Source organism: Callorhinchus milii, unplaced genomic scaffold (genome assembly GCF_018977255.1).
Source record: "Callorhinchus milii isolate IMCB2004 unplaced genomic scaffold, IMCB_Cmil_1.0 Scaffold6, whole genome shotgun sequence".
Lineage (NCBI taxonomy): Eukaryota > Metazoa > Chordata > Chondrichthyes > Chimaeriformes > Callorhinchidae > Callorhinchus > Callorhinchus milii.
In genome coordinates, this window is record NW_024704747.1 from 26,384,356 (window position 1) to 26,401,872 (window position 17,517).

The window sequence follows — 17,517 nt, forward strand, 5'->3', positions numbered from 1 at the left end:
GTAACTCATGCACATAGCCATTTTTCACCTGTGAGCCTACCCTGTGGGAGGTGATAAACACAACTAATCCTATTGTCACTGCTCTTTATATATACTTCCTGCAGGGATCACTGGGTAGTGGTAAATCCAGTTGATTTTTCCATGCTTGGATCACGAATGAGAGGTCAATTTTAATATGCCACGACTACCCTAGCTGTCAATGCAGCTGACTCAGCACAAAGCAGATATTGCACCTGGGACCTTTCCAGTATGTATTGTGCTATACCAAGCCACACACCATTTATTCAATCTGGGTCCTTTCTAGTATGTATTGTGCTGTAACAAACCACACAGCACTATTCTAATGTTTATAATGTGAAAGCTTAGTGAGGAAATGTTTATTTATAAGTCATTTCCAGATCATGAATTTTTTTTATTTTGTCATCAATTTATCTTCTGTGTGGCTTCTGATTTAAATGGAGGTTAAGGAATTCCTACCTCTATTTCAAAGATGGAGTTTTTCTCCTGACTTCCGTTCCGTCCTCGTCCAAATTTAAATCAATTGGCTAATCACCTCATTATTGTTCATCAGACTTTCCTGATGCAATTTGGTTGTTGTGTTTGCCTACATAACAACATTTCTTTATATGAAAGGTGCTGTTTAAATGCAAGTTGCTGTTGTTGTCTTGCTGCTGGTGCTACTTTTCCTGATTGTACTAACAAGAAATGGAATGGAAACCAGAACAAGGTGGGAAATACGCTGATGGCATGATTAGAGCTAGGTTTTTAGAAGAGATTTTGATGACTTTGCATTGATCTGCATTGTACTTCATTTGGCAGTCATTAGACCCTGTTCATGCCCTATCAAGGTCACTTTATAATTCTTTGGTGCCTTCTTTAATTTTGCAGCTCCCCCCACCCCCATTGTTTTAATTTTAAATGTAACTTCATTACACTTCGACTGAAAATCGAGGCAATTAATGCATAAAAAGGACAAGAAGGGTTCCAGTACCCCTGAGGCAATGCTTTAATTCTGCCCCTCATTTTGACCCAGCACCTCCCACCCCAACAGCAACCATACTCTACTTCCTCCCTTGTAGCCAATTTTAAATTTACGTTGATATCTTACACTTCTTGATACTCAGCTGTGGAATCTCTCTTGTGCAACTTTGTCAAACACAATCTGGAAGCCTTATCAGGGTGGTCCAACTAGCGGCCCATGGGCTGATTCCATCCACAAGTCCCCTATCCCTCATCTCATTTGGTCCACCCGCTCCCCCATTAATTCATAAATGTTACGTTTCTGGAAGGAAAAAAACACAAAAGTATTGCTTACGCAGCCCATGGAGATTTCTCAAATAGTGCATTCGGCCCAGAGGAGCCAAAAGTTTGGACCACCCTGGTTTAATTAGGTAAACTGCTTCATACGGTATTGCCAGTCCACAGTCAGTTAGGGTTGTGACGTCCTCTCATGACTCTGTGGATGTGGTCAGACAAGAATCATTCCCCACCTACTGAATCTTTGTCATTTATTTGACAAAGCGGAAACCAGAGAGGAGCAGGTACTGGGCAGGAGTACTGTAGCGTTGCGGTAGAGCGCTTGCCTTGGAAACGAGAGGACCGGGGGTTCCATTCCCCCGCAGGGTGACATCTTCAGCAAGTTCCCTTACTCCGCAAGCGTACAGCGCCTCGGGACGTCCTCCCGACGTGAAAGGCGCTCTATAAATGGAATCTCGTTGCTGTTGCTGTTGTTGTTGTTGTTGCGTTCCTGTTTACGTTGCACTAAAGCAGAAGCACGGCTGCTATTCGACTTGCGGGTCGCACTGCCGGGTCAGTAAGCCCTTCAAAAAAAAAATAATAATACCACTGCTAGTAATAATAATTACTAGTAATAATAATAATAATTATGAGTAATAATAATTTGGTCGCCCGGTCCGGTCCGCGCCTGTTTGTGGACGGCGTGAGGCGTCGCGAAGGCGCGACGAGGCGCGACATCAAGTGCAAGGATGATTTATTTATTACTATCATTATTATTATTATTATTATTAGTAGCCACAGTCCAAGAGGGGAGGGGAGGGAGAGTGGTTGGTTATCATGACTTGGGTCATCAGCCAATGAGCGCATGCGCGGTGGGCCCCCCTCACAGCCCCGCCCCCTCCCGGGGGGGGAGAGGAGGAGGAGGAGGAGGAGTGGCGCTGTGCGCATGCGCGGCGCGAGCGGCGGGCGGGCGGGCGGCGGTTGGTGGCGCTGATCTCGGCCGAACTTTCCATTCCTCGGGAAGCCGCAGAGGCCGCGACCGGGAAGCAGGTGACGGCTTCCAACCGGGCGAGGGGGAGGCCCGGGGGGGGGGTTAGAGAGCGACCTGAGGGCCTGTGAGAAACCCCCACTCCTCCCCCCGCCCCCCCCCCTCCCGCCTCAGCTCGGCTCAGGCCGCCGCGCGCCGTTGTATTAGAGGGACCCCCGTCCTGCACTGCTCCGCTCCGCTCGGGCCTTGGCCGTGGCCATGTGCTCAGTGGCTGCTCAAGGCCCTCCTCCGTCACCCTCTCCCACCGTGACACCCTCTCAGCCCCGATCCACAATCACGCGGTGGTTCGTTGAGAGCGTCTCGGCCACCGATTCAAGACGGCGTGTGAGGCAGCAGCACAAGGCTCCTCCGGCCTGGTTGTGTCCTGCAGGACGTCTGTCTGTCTGTCTGTCTGTCTGTCTGTCAGTCAGCTGTGTGTTGTGTGTGTTGTGTTTGTATGTTGTGTTTGTGTGTGTTTGTGTGTTGTGTGTGTTGTGTTTGTATGTTGTGTGTGTTGTGTTTGTGTGTGTTGTGTGTGTGTGTGTGTTGTGTGTGTGTTGTGTATGTGTGTTGTGTGTTTTGTGTTTGTGTGTGTTGTGTGTGTGTGTGTGTTGTGTGTGTGTGTGTTGTGTATGTGTGTTGTGTGTTTTGTGTTTGTGTGTGTTGTGTGTGTTGTGTGTTGTGTTGTGTGTGTGTGTTGTGTGTGTGTTGTGTTTTGTGTGTTGTGTGTTTGTGTTTGTGTGTGTTGTGTATGTGTGTGTTGTGTGTTGTGTTTGTGTGTGTGTGTTGTGTGTTTTGTGTTTGTGTGTGTTGTGTGTGTGTTGTTGTTGCTGCTGCTTATGAACAGCACTGTGATATTGAGCTGCTCGCCTGTCCATGTCTATCGACTTTACTGGACCACACTTCACTCTACAGCACCTTTCAATAAACCCACACTCAGTGCTTGGGTTGATTGATATCCTTGAAGGCTTTGTGTTCACATCAGAGCAATGCATCTGAGGAGGTTATTTGAATAGAACATCTCTCTTGAATACGTGTGTGTGAGTGTGTATATGTTGCATTTGTCCTCCCGATGAAAGGCGCTAACCCTAAATGTAAATTGGTTGTCTTGTTTTGTCTCTGACAAAAGTTAGGGCAGATGTAAAAAAGGTACTCGTGTTAATGTCTTATCTTTTGGTTACAGAACATGCCTCCCAAAAAGTCAGATTCTGGACCCAAAACACCAACAATTATTGGACGATTTGGAACCACATTGAAGATCGGGATTGTTGGATTGCCAAACGTAGGGTATGTTTCAGAAATTCAATACATTGCCGGGGGAGTGCTGCAACGTTGGAGGTTCCGTCCTTTGGATGAAATGTTGAATCAAGGGCCCAGACGTTAAATATTCCATAGGATTATTTTGAAAGGGAAGCACCTGGTGTCCTGACCAACAATATCCCAGATAACATTGATTATTCACTTCTTGGCTGATTGTGGCACAGTATTCTGTTCAAATTGTCTGTCGTATTTTACTACAAAATACTCATACACCTTACGCAGTAAATCCTGTGATGAGATGTCTTCCTGCTGTGAAAGTCACTATATCAAATAATAATAATTATTATTACATTAATTTGAAACTTGCTAAATTAGTGAAGACCTATTTACACTCTTGAACGTTTTCCTCCCAGGTTCATTTAGTTGTAATAACCCCAGCTGGTGTTTCTTGAATTAATTTATCTCTTTTAAAGGCATTTGAATTCTATTTTCTCTTTTGGTGGTATGCTTCTGCAAGCATCAGTTGCTCTCTGGCATATTGCCATTATGGATTTATGACGAGCCATGAAAGTAAATTATTACAGTGGGTCTACACCGCTGATCTTGTTACTGTTGTATTCTAAGGTCCACAAAAATACACTTGCAAACTAGCAAACAGTGATCTTTTCTGCAACAGTGATAGTATTAGTTTCCTTACTCCACATGCCTCTGTTTACCCAGCAGTAAGTGGGAACCCAATTGGTAGTCAATTGGCGGATCGCTTTTCTGGGGATAATAATTCCTTAAAAAAAAATTGGTCACTCAATCCACAATTGTTTGTGGGACACTGCAGTGAGCAATTATCTGCCGCGTTTTGCCCACAACATATACAGTCAATTCACTTTACGTTCTCCCAATATGAAAAATGGCGTACAAAAATGCAAGGATTGATAGTTTTAATAGATTTTTCCAAAACTGAAAGACTTATTGGATACTTTTCAACAGCATTGGATGTTATTTGAGTTTGCCCAAGTCTACTATAAAAAAAACATTATGATCGTAGGTTTGTGGTCAAATTGTACAGTCCCAGAGAACTAATTTGTGCATAGGAGTTAAGAATAGATTAGTGCAAGAAATGGATAGCTTCAATCTTTAGCCTGCCCCTCCCTGCTTTTACATCATGGTCCCTGAAGCACATGCACTCACCCCGAGAGTCCATTAAAGACATTTGAATTACTAGGAAAGTCGCATGTCAGCCCAAGATCTCATTTAACATGTCAGCCGAACATCTGAGGAGACAATCAGAGAGTGAGTGTTGGCCTGCTTGTAGTAAAAAAAGATTGAGAATATTTTCTAAAAGATGTTTTATTTTTCATTTGATTTGTGCTGGGATATAAGTCTTCAAACCTGGTGTGTCACCCAAGGGCTACTGTGCATAGATGACACTTGGAAACAAGTTAGTAGAATTTGCCATCTCGAAGGACAACGTAGATGAGCCTGACCCTGTCTTGCCAAGCGTCCACATGTGTAATTTCCAGCAAGAGACAATTTTGCCCACAATTATACAGTCAATTCACTTTACAGTATATTCTGTGAAGCGCTACGAGACATCTAGAAGACGTGAAAAGCACTATATCAAATGCAAGGATTATTATTTATTATTAAAAGACACTGGATAGATATCATCACCCGGAACCCCCTCAATGATCACGAGCGATCCCAAAGTGCTTGACTATGCAATCTCCCTGCTTTTGGCCTCCCCACCTCCTCCCTCCATAGGCTGCAGATCGTCCAGAACTCTGCAGCTCGTCCTCTCCCTCACCAGGCTCCGTGACCCTATCACCCCAATCCTCGCCCGACTCCACTGGCTTCCCATCACACAGAGGATACAGTTCAAGATCCCGGTCCTCACTTTCAAAGCCCTCCATGGCCTTGCTCCCCTCTACTTGCGACCTCCTAAGCCCCTACCATCCTGCCCGCTCCCTGCGAACTCCGGTCTGCTTCATGAACCCTGCCTCGCCCGCCCCACCATTGGCCTTCAGCCAGTCTGCCCCCACCCTCTGGAATTCCATCCCGCAGTCCCTTCGCCTCGCTCCCTTCCTTGCCTCCTTGAAGACCCATCTCAAGACCCTCCCTTCGACTGTGCTTTCGATCACCCTCCTTCCCCCACTGCCCTCCACCCTCCCCAATCCCAACCCCAGCTCAGGTCCGAAACACTGACTGTCCAGCGTCTTGGGAAACCCTCCCGACGTGAAAGGCACTGTACAAATGTAATTTTGTTGTTGCTGAGGCCAAATGCAACATTCTGAATTCTTCATTGTCTGAGAATGGAGAGCTCAACACAGACCCAATATCAACCTGAAATATCCCTGATCTGTGTGGCTCAATTACTCTCTGATTAAACCTGCGAGAGTGATTGCGATGCTTGCATCTAATTTTTATAGAACAAAATAACAGCAGTTTGTACTATGCCCATCTTGTTCCCCTATTCAAAATAACAAACCTAAAACAACAGAGAAGCTAATGCAAAGAAAACGTTTTCATATTTCACCATTGTTTGGCATTCTAGTTTATTTTGTTTAAAATTGAAAGTGTAAATTTCCTGCCATATGTTATCTTGCTATAATACATTCTTCAGGTTTAGCTAATGTTGAGAAATCATGGGTGTTTGAGACTTGGAGTGCCTTGGTTTTGTTGTTTTACCTTTGTTGTTGATTATATAATGCTCTTGTGTATCATTAATGTGTTTCAATCCTGCATATTTCTGCCTGAATAGTTAAAATCAGAATTAACTCAACTAGCATTTTACTGTATAAAACCTAGGCTGCATTACATTGTGTTTCCGAGTGTTTGTACATTCATCTCACATTTAAAGCTGTTGCAATGTGTATAGATATCAAAAAGGAACATCAGAATAACTACCGATGTCGTGATTGTTGTTATTCTGATGCAAATTGTGAAGCTTTCTTTTCCAGGATGTGGTTGATGTTAACAATGATGCACCTTATAAAGGAAAACGCCATCACTGTTCATTACCATTTCATGTCGGGGACAGGCAAGGCTTTCGCATTTTAGATGTCATTTCTTGACAACATCATTTCCAAAGTGCCAAGGTCCTGACAGTATTTTGACATTCACACACTTGGTTCCACTGTTGTTGATGGGTCATGGTACGATAGTTTACTGGTAAATGAATTGGGAGGTCAAAAGTTCATTTCATAAATTGCCACTAAATTATGTACATTAATGCATAGTTTCTTATAATATGACTGAGAGAAACGTTAGCTTTCTTTGCATTTATTTCAGATTGAAGTGTACGCCGAATATCATAGAATTGAGACAGCATTGAAGGTTGCCACCAAATGTGGATGAATCTCTTAGGGGAAAAATGATTCTAACGCAGTTACTCTTTAATCAGAAAGAAATTGTTCATAATATGACAGGTGTCACAGCAGGCAAAGTATCAGAGTAAGTGGGTTACCTTAAAAATGAGAGTGGTTTGTTGTCTCTACTACCATCTCAACGTGGCAGAATTCCTTTTAAAACATTGGCTGCATTATTCAGCTCGCTGGTGAGGGTCATACCAGCTATAAATTAATTTCACTGAACTAATTCTTGTACAGCTGGTATGCAGTAAAAGTAACAGGGAAAACACAATTTAGTTAATATTAGGACATTTGTTCTTCCCCATTCCACCATTTTTCCCCTCCTGAAGGCATTTGACTCCTCTTCATTTATAGTAGGTTAATAATTATAGGCTGCTATTCAAGACCTGTCGCAAGACCCTCCTCTTCGACCGTTCCTTCGGTCACCCTCCTACCAACAACAACTTGCATTTATATAGCGCCACTCATGCAGGGAAGCATCGAGGAGCGCTTGGCAGTGGCAGATCATGACACCTCGCCGGGGGGAGGGGGCGGTGACCTTAGGCATGGTCGAATAGGAAGGTCTTCAGGTGCGACCTGAAAATGTGGAAGGAAGGGGCAAGGTGGAGGGATAGAGGAAGAGTGTTCCAGAGTTCCAGTGCAGCAGAATAACAACGAGGGTACATATTCAGAGGTCCATACACACACATCTTCAATAGCAATTTATGACTGGCAATTCCCTTCACTAACTGGGATGGTGAGTATAATTGCAGTGCCCCACTGCTGCCACAGAGAAAAGAATGGATATACCACTTTCCCATTTTCAATAGAAGCACATAAATTGCGCTGCTCCCTGTACCTAAATATCGGTTAGATGAAAGCATTTGAGTTGATCCTTGCATTTGATACACTAGCTTTCCATTCAGGAGAGCTTCTTGAAGCACTTCACATGATTTATTCAGTATTCTGTACTCAAACATGGCAGCCAATTTGCACACAGAATATTGCCACAAACAGTGATGAAGTGAATGACCAGGGGGATTATTAGCTAGGACCGTAGGAACTCCATTCTCTTTCCGAATAGTACCATGGGATTGCACTGTTTTGGGAGTGCCAGCCCCGACTGAGTTAAAATTCTCAATATGTCTTTAAAATGGTAATCTGTGACCACAGTGTATTGAAACAATGTGGAAAGTTTCCCCCAGATGTTTGCCAGAACCATTGCTGTTAATCTGCACCTCAGTGGGAGGGGGAGTATTATCATGGGATATCAAGCTTTCTACCCTTCATGAAGCACTTGAGTGCTAAATTTTAGTTCGTAACCGGAAACGCTTTCAGCAGTAATGTTTTAAGGAAGTTGTACCTGTTTTAAATCAGTAGTGCTATTTCAACGCAGTTGGAACAACCTTGGGGAATACTATATCCAAACTACATTTTTAATTAGTTGGCCTGTCAAGGTATTGCCATTTTTGATTATGTGGGGAATTCGAACCATGCGTTGACTGGTCAAGACTCATTGAATCACAGGAAAAATAATCTTGAGCCGCATTTACTGGCTGCAGTGAATTTGAGTATTTTATATGTATTTTGTATACAAGTTTGCCTGCAACTCGGACTTTGCGTAAGTATTATTAAAGGTTATGGTCCCGACTGAGACGACTTATGTGAGTTTTACTCTACTGTTTATGATTTGCAAACATTGCTTTTTATTTCACTCTAGGTATAAATATAACGATATTTCTATGAATGGTTGACATTAACACTGTTTTTTTTCTGTGTCACAGGAAGTCTACTTTTTTTAATGTTCTAACAAAGAGCCAGGCAACGGCAGAGAACTTCCCTTTCTGTACTATTGATCCCAATGAGAGCAGAGTACCGGTTCCAGACCAGAGATATGATTTCCTTTGCAAGTACCACAAACCTGCTAGGTATGTATATTCATTACGTTTCTTGGACAACTTTGTTGACACCTTTTGTTTTTTCTAATTCAGTGGATTTGCGTTAAGTTTATGAGCAACAATTTTGTGAATGATTGCAATTGATTGAGGTTTTAACCTGTATTACATTGTGATCATTCAGTTTTAGTTGCTTCCAAAATGAACCTGAGATCAAGCAACGGGACTGGTGAACAAATTTACAAAGAGCCCCACCACAATGTGCAGTGGCACTCAGTCATACAGACCTATGCTGAGAGAGTTTATTTCAGTGGGTGTGCTATTATATTGAGCAAATTATTTATACCTATAATATTCTCCCTGATTATCAAAGGGAAGGCAATGACTCATGCTGGTACAGTTCCACAGGCACTAGCAGACTTTGAGTACTTCCCAAGTGGTTTAGCTTCATTTATCATCTGAAACCTCAAGTTCCTCCAAGCTATTTGACTGGAGTCATCACAGCCTGATCACCTATTACATAAAATTACATAGACTGTTATAGTGCAGAAACATGCCATTTGGGCCATCTGGTCCTTGCCAGGGTTTATACTCCACATGAGCCTTCAGCCCTCCTTATCCCTGCTCCCATACCCCTCTATTCCTTTCTCACTCTTGGAAGCATCGAGTGTTCTCTTAAATATGTTGATGCTTTGTTTTTCAACTACAGCTTGCGGCGATTGAGTTCCACATTCTCACTACTCTCTGTGTAAAGATGTTCCTCCTAAACTATCTGTTAGACCTGTTATTGGTTATATTATATTTATTCCCCTTGTTTTGGGCTTGTCTGTAATCACCTAAAACTTCCACCCCCCCCCATCTTATATTTGTCTCAGGACAGTGCTCTTTTTGACATTGGGTAGCAGCAGAGATCAGAGATGAACCTGTGATCTGTATGGAGTCAGTCAGATACAGTACCAAGTGGTGTGTTTATGCAGGAGCCATCATAGAAGCATTTTGACTTGTTATAATACTGTCTTTGAAATATTTTCAGTTTTATAATATGCTAATTGTAACATTTTTAGGTTGAATACATGTTATGAGGTAGAAGGCAAAAAAAAGTAATTTTTAATACTGTTCTTAATATTTTCAGCAAAGTGCCCGCATTTCTTAATGTGGTCGACATAGCAGGACTTGTGAAGGGTGCCCATGCTGGTCAAGGTCTGGGAAATGCCTTCTTGTCCCACATCAGTGCCTGTGATGCATTATTTCATCTCACAAGTATGTAATCCTACTAAAGCAATTTACAACAGTACAGCCATTTAGAAAGTTTCATTTAATCATTATATGTCCATTTTTAATTTCAACTTTGACACACTGTTAGAATTTGATGATATGGAGGGAGAGAGGGAGGAGAGAGAAAATGGCAAAGGAATTGATATCCTTACCTGACACTTTTGGTCAGCTCATGTTTCTGCATTGTATAAAGCATTAATCTTTGTGTGTTTGCTACTTGTGTTTTGAATTACTTACTCTCTCTGCCTATGTAGCTACTTTTTTGTTTAAAAAAACTTCTACCTTGTAGGAGATCATATTGAAATGTAGTCATTTCCCTTCTCATGGAGACCTGCTGCTTTATGTTGCACATTCTGCAGTGAGTTGCTAAACTCTTAAGACCCACCAGCAAGTGTTTCATAGGAAATAATGCAGGTCTGTATCCTTTCCTCTGCTGGATTTAATTGTCAGACATACGGTCCAGATACTCCATGCTTGCTGGGTATAAAACTGTTTCTTCAATTAAATATAAATTCTGGTTTTACTTACGGCTGAAGTTGATGTTGTGGAAAAAGACAAACCGGCAGCTGTATATGTGAATGAGAAAGGAGATGTTATGGCCTAGATTCAAACCTGAAATAAATTAAAAATGGAATAGAAATGTGACTTCTGTATAGATTTGCTCTAGGATATCTCAGTAGAGGAAAATTCTATTATCTTAGAAATCCTTAATCTATCTAGATCAAACTATTTAGACAAGTCCCTATAATTTTCAGCGTTCCCCAGTTTGATATTAACAAACTTAGCCTTGTTCCTGACAAATAAAGTATAAATATCACCAGTCCTCGCACTGAATCTTGAGGTGTCCAGCTTCAGAAAGTTGTACTCTCCTCTATCGTAAGCCTCATTTTGTTGCTAGTCATAAGATTTTTTTCTAACTAACCTATTCTACCATCATCAGTTTTTTTTACATAATACTGGAGAAAGTATCACCTCTCTTGTTGTAGGTTCCTTAACTATTTTGGGTCTTGTAGCATTTCATTTACATATTTTTGCACCTTTTACTCTCTTATAATCCTCCCAAATTGTCACTGAAAAATTGAATTTACTCATAACAATTGTGTTTGATTCTCACAAGCCTGTCGTATTTGAGAATAAAGTTTCGGGTCTAATGTCTTGTCCTGATTTGGTGGACTATAACGGATCTCAGTTATTTTCCTTTATCATTTGATAACCAATTGAAAAGAAAATCTTAACTACTGTAATTGAATTACTGATAAGTGCTAGCTAACACACTTGCATACAAATTTAAATATTATCAATCTAAATAATATCTTCATATGTAAGTCAGGAATACTAAAGCCAGTGTGAACAAAAGGAGCTATTATTGACAGATTTAGTTCAGTTGGAGAATGTTTTACTTTTGAGTCCAAAAAGATTGACTCCAGTAATTGTCACATTGGGAAATTTTTCTTAACAATTGAGTGTTAATGAGTGGCATTTGTGACCCAGTCAGGTAAGGTGTGCTAAAGGTCAGTGGAATACGAGTTGCATAAACTAAATTAGTATGGAAATTGCCTGTGCCATTAATAAAGGTAGCTGGGAATAAAACCACACAGAATGATTTATCAGTGTTTTCTGGATAAACGAAAAGGGTTATTGTCAGCACCGCATTTTAAGGGCATCAAAATCCTTAGTTCATCTGAATTTATTCCATTAGAAATAGTAAGTGTGACATTTTATTTGTTTTATTTCACTGAATTTTCTTTTTCGAATGTATGGTCAACAGCATGTGTGTGCTGTACAAAACATGTTACTTCTTTTCAGCATATTGTATGTTGCTGTATTTTATGGGTTGGATATGCGCTGGAAATATACAATTTCCAGTCATTATCTACAGGTACAAATCCCCGTAGGAGATTTATTGATAGCTTGTGTTTTTAAGATTTCTTTCAAAAACTCTTGAGATACTTTCCCACACCCTCCTCCTAACAAAAGGCAAATATTGATGTATTAAACAGAAATCTAACAAGAAGCATTAGTATCTCTTAGCTTGCTAAGTAAAGTTCCTCTTTAGTAATCGAATGTTAAATCAAATGGCAACTTTTGAGACTGAATTGTAAGGAGTATGTTAAGAACTGTTGTTAAATTCATACCAAATCATCCTCTGTTATTTCAAGTTTAAAACTAAAACTACCACGTTCTTATTTTACCACTTAAATGGCCCTTTTCTTTCCCCTCCTCCCATCCCCCCCACCTTACACTAACGTTTAAATTCTAAAAGCATGCTGATCACTTGTCAGCCATCAATGGTAGCATGAAAATTACTTGTGGTACATGCTTTGCAAGAAAATCTTTTGTGTGTTAGACATGAGCTTTGTTTTACACAATTAAAGTATTACACGCTAGAATAATTTAAATTGTATGTGCTAAATGGTGATGTACTCTTTCTGTAAAGGCTGAATTTGTTTGCTGATGCTGGGCAGCTATTGACTTATCCTTTGTGTGACAGGACTGCTTCCTCAGTCAACCTTGTTTTTTTTGGTTGTTTGGATATTATGCTTTAAATCCTTTTTTTTTTGTTGCTGTACTGCAAATTGTTATTTTAATATCTTCAAAAATGGACTGCATCATTAAAATGCATCTAGATTTAATTTTATTTTGCCCACAAAATACAGCCAATCCACTTTATAGTATATTCTGTGAAACGCTTTGAGACGTCTCAAAGATGTAATAAAGCGCTATATCAAATACAAGGGTTATTATTATAATTATTATACTCACAATGCTCATAGAGGTTCTGAAAAATTAACTGTTGTTTAAGAATTGAATGATAAAAAACTCATTATTATTGGTTTAGAACCATTTTAGTACCGAACTGTTTGTTCAGGGTTTTGTAAGAAAATAAAAAGAGGGAGAATTGATCATACATCTTATAACTGGATTTAGGGGGATTTTACATCAGGTTTGTATATTTATAAAAATATATTTGGGTAGCGAATGCTATTGATGCAATGAAGCTGAAAAAGTTCAAACTATTGTTACATGCTGAATCCTGGAAATTTATTTAGAGTATTTTATGTAGTTCTGTCTTTTGACAAATACACTATTGCACTAAATATGAAATCAAAATGAATTTTTTTTTTAAAAAAAAGAGCGGTCGGTTATAATGCAGTTATCAAAAGCTTTGGGACCGTCCATTGGGTCTTAGGTACAGATTGGCATGAGGAAAACTGCTAATAACCTCTAGGTTTGCAAAAGTCATTTTTTGCAATTTAAGGAAATCTGCTTTTATCGTAACATTTTAGCAGTAAACAAAGCTGCGCTGTAATCTTTGTAAAAGCTCAGAATTCTATGTGCTGTGCTTTATGTAACTACTACTAGCACCTGATAATAGATGCCGAGCATCTTCAAGCAGTAATTAGTGAAGGGCTTCTCTGGTGTTAATTAGCTAGTAACTGCTACATTTAGTGTACTTGAGCAATATTGTATGATTACATGTTGAGAGATACAAGGAGCCTGAGATTACCATAGACTGATGTATTACTTACAAAACATCATCATAAATGATACTTAGCAGGAAGTAAAATTATAGCATGATCTATTATTCTATCGCGTGATCTATCTAGCCGTGTTATACAGGTGGTGCCTTTACACAGTGGGCCATCAGGAAGGCAGTCTATAATATTTCACTTCAGTTATTTATCAAATTCAGTAATTTTTTGGTCATTCATAATTCTTGGAAATATATTTTTGGACGTGAGATGACATTGTAAATGTCAATTTGATGGGTAAATTAGCATTAAAATGAGGATTAACAATCACATGGATGCTAAAAACATGAGAGCTAATTGAACTTAACAATTTGAAGAGATATCAGAAATTCACTTTGTGGAAAATGTGTATTCAGTGTCATATCCTTACCCTTTGGCCCACAGCACTTTGTTTGGACTATAAACACCATTTAGGCTGAATGTCCTGTTTCAGTACTCTTGGTTCTGTTGTAAAGCAGAGGCTTTTCTTTGCTTGATACTAGAACAATGTTTGATTTAGGCTCTGGAGGCTGCATGGGTAACAATCAGCATGTTTGATCATTCCATGGAAATGAAGAGAGGGATTTCTGTAAGCTTATCTTTTGCCAATCTTCAGTTTTCCTAATGCCATCAGCTCTTGTAACTGGACTCAGACCAGTTGTTGCAAATAGAATTGTTTTAATAATAATAATAATTTACCCTGTGATCTCAGAATCTGCACATTAGCCCATGTCCAAAAGGCTAACAATTACCCCATACCAATTATCCTCCATAATATGTTACATAGCGACTTGTCACCATACCAAACTCTGTTCAAATAACTAATATTACAGCAGTAACAAGTATTACAAATATTTCAATATTAAGAACAGAGGTTTAAAGACTATACTGAAACTTTGCCTACAGAGCTAATGCATTAATTACTTGGATACAGGATTCCTAATTGAGGGCAAAAGCGTTACGGAAAGGAGATTTTGATTTTAATGCTCATGAAAAGTAGTTAAAAACCTTAATAAACATGTCTGAGCATCATAAGAATATCCTCCAGCTTGCTTCTTTTAAAACTTTTTTGCAGCTTGTTGAATTAGTGTGGACGTTCACGGTATCCTCTTCCAGTCCTCATTTTCATTTTCTAAAGTAATGGTGAGAATCAAACTCTGTAATGCATACACCATGTGTTGCTACTCAGAGCCAGTTGCTAGGACACGTGGGGATGTTTCTCTTCTCTTCTTCCATTATTTAATACTGTAAATTCCCTCACATTCATGTGGAGAAGTGCCTAATCTTCACTCAGTGCTTCTTTATGGTTGAGTACTGTATTGATTAAAGAGTTTAGGGTTTATTCTCTCCCTCAAAAATTAGATCTTGTCTCATCAAAAAGACCACATGTCCAATTCACACTAACTCTCGCAAACTTCAGAAATCTGAGTCCAAATTAATCACAGAGCCTGGGGCAGATGGTAACTGATGGGGGAGAAAAAAACACAAGAATTTGACGAAGTAAAGTAACTGCTCATATTCTGCAGTTTGTAATTTGAGGTAATGGCAAATGCAACGCATTTTACGTGGACAGGTGTCTTAATTAAAAAATATTTTTAAATTGCAGTAAAGCTCTACATTGTTTCTTATTTATGAATTTAACCCATTCCCAACTTAAAATTGAATTGTTCCTGTTTTCATTGTACATGATTTGGTGCGCATTTGGTATGACCAAATCTGAAGGCAGTGTTTGAGCACCCCAGACTTGTGAGTGACATGAAATTTAGAGAAATTGGGGACGCTGCCTTTATTATTCAGCTACCTTTTAACCTTGAAGAACAAACTCGGATTGGAAAAAATGGAAATTTACACAATGGGCTGTCAAGAGCGCACATCGCAAAGCTTCCAATGTCAGGTTTCAGAATTCGTATTTGCTTTTGGCAGGAGCTTCAGATAAAATGGTACATGGTGTGTTTTCATTGCCTGTTGAAAGATTTTCATGCAGTTAAAATAAGCATTTTGATGCTGGTTGAATTACAAGTTTTTGTCAGTCTGTTCTCATCATGGATGATTAGACTAAAAGGTCTGCTTTTCTTGAGTTGAGATCACCACAGCTTCAGATAACATGCTTCGTGATTGAAGGTCGAAATATTTTGAATTCTAATAGGTTGCCAGATGAATTGCTTGAAATAGACTGTAAAATTTCAAGGCTTCCTTTTCCATCTGCTGTGAAAAGAACCACCAGGAATAGCTGAGCTTGATGATCATAGAATTACTGGAAGGTAATTCTAAGACCCTCAAAAAGGAGTTGCTATGGAGATCCGTTCCAAACTGTGAAACGATTCACCTCTGAAAGGCTCGAGGGGCTGCAAGCTGAACACATCATTGTTCAGGTGGTCATTGGTTAGGAAATTGCTGGTGCCTTTTGTAATCAGCACTCCTGTGGCAGTTAAAGATCTAAAAAGGTTTGTTCTGTGAACAATGTCGGACAACAATCGTAGCTTGTTCTGTCTTGGACAAGTTTTTTTTTAAAAAATGACTGAAATGTAGAGGAAATTAACAAGTTATATTACATCAGGATGTACACTGAATAAGAAATCCTTTGTGCTGTACTGTGAATTACATTATTTAAAAAAAATCAGTTATAAAAAAAGAACTTCATATAAATTTAGAAAGACATATATAGTTTTACATATTTTAAGACATTAATTTATATTTTATTCCTTAACCTATGCTTGCGAGATATAACAACGATAATATCACTTTATATTATGGAATACATTTTTGACATATTGCAGTGGTTGCTTGGAAGGATATCTCAAATAGTTGCACAACCAATTTGGATTTAATACTGGAAATTGGGTTCAAACTTACAGACCTGTTGCTTTCTTCACAATGAGTGATGAATATTTCAGTTTGTTACAATGGGGTGTGTATGGCAGTGTTTCAGTTCCAACACAGAATTGTAGCTGGGGTTTTGATTCTGGTGAATTCCTATACACTCCTGACTGTCCAAAAATGAAACACCTAGAGTAAATGTAAAGTACAGACTTGTTCCCTGACTTCATGGGTAATAGATATTGGTCTAAACTACAGACCGATTAGTAGACAGACAGATTAATTTTGGTTTCATCCAATGATGGTGTGCCTGCCTGTATGAGTTTGTACATTTATTCTCCCAAGATCAAATTTTGCATTTACGTGTTACTTTGTCGTATCAGCCTCTCTGCCCCCACTTTTTGGAACTCCATCCCACACCTTGCTCCCTCCCTTGCCTCCTTCAAGGCACATCTCAAGACCCTCCTCTTTGACCATGCCTTTGGCCACCCTTCTACCTCGACCCTCCACCCCTCCTGATTCCAACCCTCAGCTCGGGTCCAAATCCCTGACTGTCAGTGCCTTGGGATGTCCGCCCAACGTGAAAGGCGCTGTGTAAATGTAAGTTGTTGTTGTTTAGTGTACATGTTGTTCCTGTTCTACAGTTAATGCTTTAGTAAAATGCTGCAGATCAATTCTTTACATTTAGAAGATTCAGAACAAACAGAAGAATATTGAGAAGAATCCTTTTGAAATAGATTTTACTATTCAACAATAAAGATATTCATGCCACTAGTCCTTGGAGAATAACATTTAAATGAAGCTAGCATATTATGGCCAGTTTAGTTTACAAAAATGAAGTCGATGGCAGCCTACCATTGTTTATGAAAGCACAGCTGAGGCAGCCTAATTTGTAATGCCTCATTTTACCATCTTGTCAGATGGTGGTTTCCACAGTGACAGCTGGTGACAATTATACTGCTACAAATGGTTTTTGCCTATCACAAAGCAGGTAAAGTCATCATATTGCCTACGTGACCGTGTCACATCTTTGCATATCATGGCACATCCTTGTGTGCGTTTGTTTCTGGAACCTGATTGAGGCTTTAAGCATTATAAAGGCAATGGAGGCCAGGGAATGGCGCAGAAGTGAAGTCGTTTGACAATCGGGT

The 17,517-nt window shown here is 39.8% G+C and overlaps 1 protein-coding gene across 1 annotated transcript in view; it reads left to right on the forward strand.

Annotated features, from left to right (window-relative positions):
- Positions 1-2,179: 2,179 nt before the first annotated feature.
- ola1 (Obg-like ATPase 1) overlaps positions 2,180-17,517 on the forward strand; it is a 49,947-nt gene continuing 34,609 nt past the window's right edge. Inside the window, exons 1-4 of the mRNA XM_007890009.2 lie at positions 2,180-2,286; positions 3,447-3,550; positions 8,652-8,795; positions 9,895-10,022. Coding sequence (XP_007888200.1) covers positions 3,450-3,550; positions 8,652-8,795; positions 9,895-10,022 — 373 coding nt within the window. The 5' untranslated portion in view covers positions 2,180-2,286; positions 3,447-3,449. The remainder of the gene's footprint in view (positions 2,287-3,446; positions 3,551-8,651; positions 8,796-9,894; positions 10,023-17,517) is intronic.